Below are 788 nucleotides of genomic sequence, written 5' to 3'. Positions count from 1 at the left end.
AATTGTAAAATTATCTATTTTGAATATTGTCCTGATAGGGCCGAGAGAGAGAGAGAGAGAGAGATGTTTGGTGTCTTACCTCTGCGGCCCATGATCCTGCATCATCCAGGTGCAGCCTGTATGTGTAGACGAATCCTTTACACCTGTCAACACAAAACACACATTTATTAAACCTGAAAACACACACTCTTGAGGGTGACCACACGCACACCCCAAGGTCATGTGTCCACACAAATTAAATGAAGTATATATTTATTTTTATTTTTTTTAAATGTAAATGTTGCCTCTTAATTTCAGATCCTCTAGAATCTTCTCAGTTTGGTGTATACGTGGGAGAGTGTTGGACAGTACTCACAGCACACAGAGACAGTAGACCCCAGAGACACTCTCGCTGTCTCGGATCAGGTAGCTGCCGTCCTTGCCCAGCTGTGCCAGCCGCCTCTCCCCCTCGTCTTTCCGGATGGCTCCGTGGTACACAGACAACTTCTCCATCATCAGCCTATACCTGTCTGTCTGGAGGCTGCTCGGCTCTGCACAGCTCCGTCCTCCGATGGCAGCTCTCTACCTGCGAAGCGCTGAACAGACGCTAGGCCTATCACCTCTAGAACACAGGCAAGGCTCCTCGCCACTATCTCACCCTCGTCTATTTGAAATGCACTTAGCTCTATGGCATAGAGCAGGCAAGTCAGTCCTCTCTCTCTCTGTCTCTCTCTCTCTTTCTTTCTCTCTCTGTTTCTTTAACGTCTGAGTAGTCAAAGCACTCTTCCTCTACCTTAACCTTTAACCTC

The 788-nt window shown here is 47.3% G+C and overlaps 1 protein-coding gene across 1 annotated transcript in view; it reads right to left on the bottom strand.

The window, feature by feature from the left end:
* LOC308153753 (SH2 domain-containing protein 1A-like) overlaps positions 1 to 492 on the bottom strand; it is a gene marked incomplete at both ends in the record, with an annotated part of 2,451 nt that extends 1,959 nt beyond the window's left edge. The window contains 2 exons of the mRNA XM_080526946.1: positions 80 to 143; positions 356 to 492. Of these exons, the coding sequence (XP_080383072.1) occupies positions 80 to 143; positions 356 to 492 (201 nt within the window). The remainder of the gene's footprint in view (positions 1 to 79; positions 144 to 355) is intronic.
* Positions 493 to 788: the final 296 nt, after the last annotated feature.

Source organism: Nansenia antarctica (genome assembly GCF_963989245.1).
Source record: "Nansenia antarctica genome assembly, chromosome: 3".
NCBI classification, from domain to species: domain Eukaryota; kingdom Metazoa; phylum Chordata; class Actinopteri; order Argentiniformes; family Microstomatidae; genus Nansenia; species Nansenia antarctica.
This window is presented reverse-complemented; position numbering and strand designations above follow the sequence as displayed.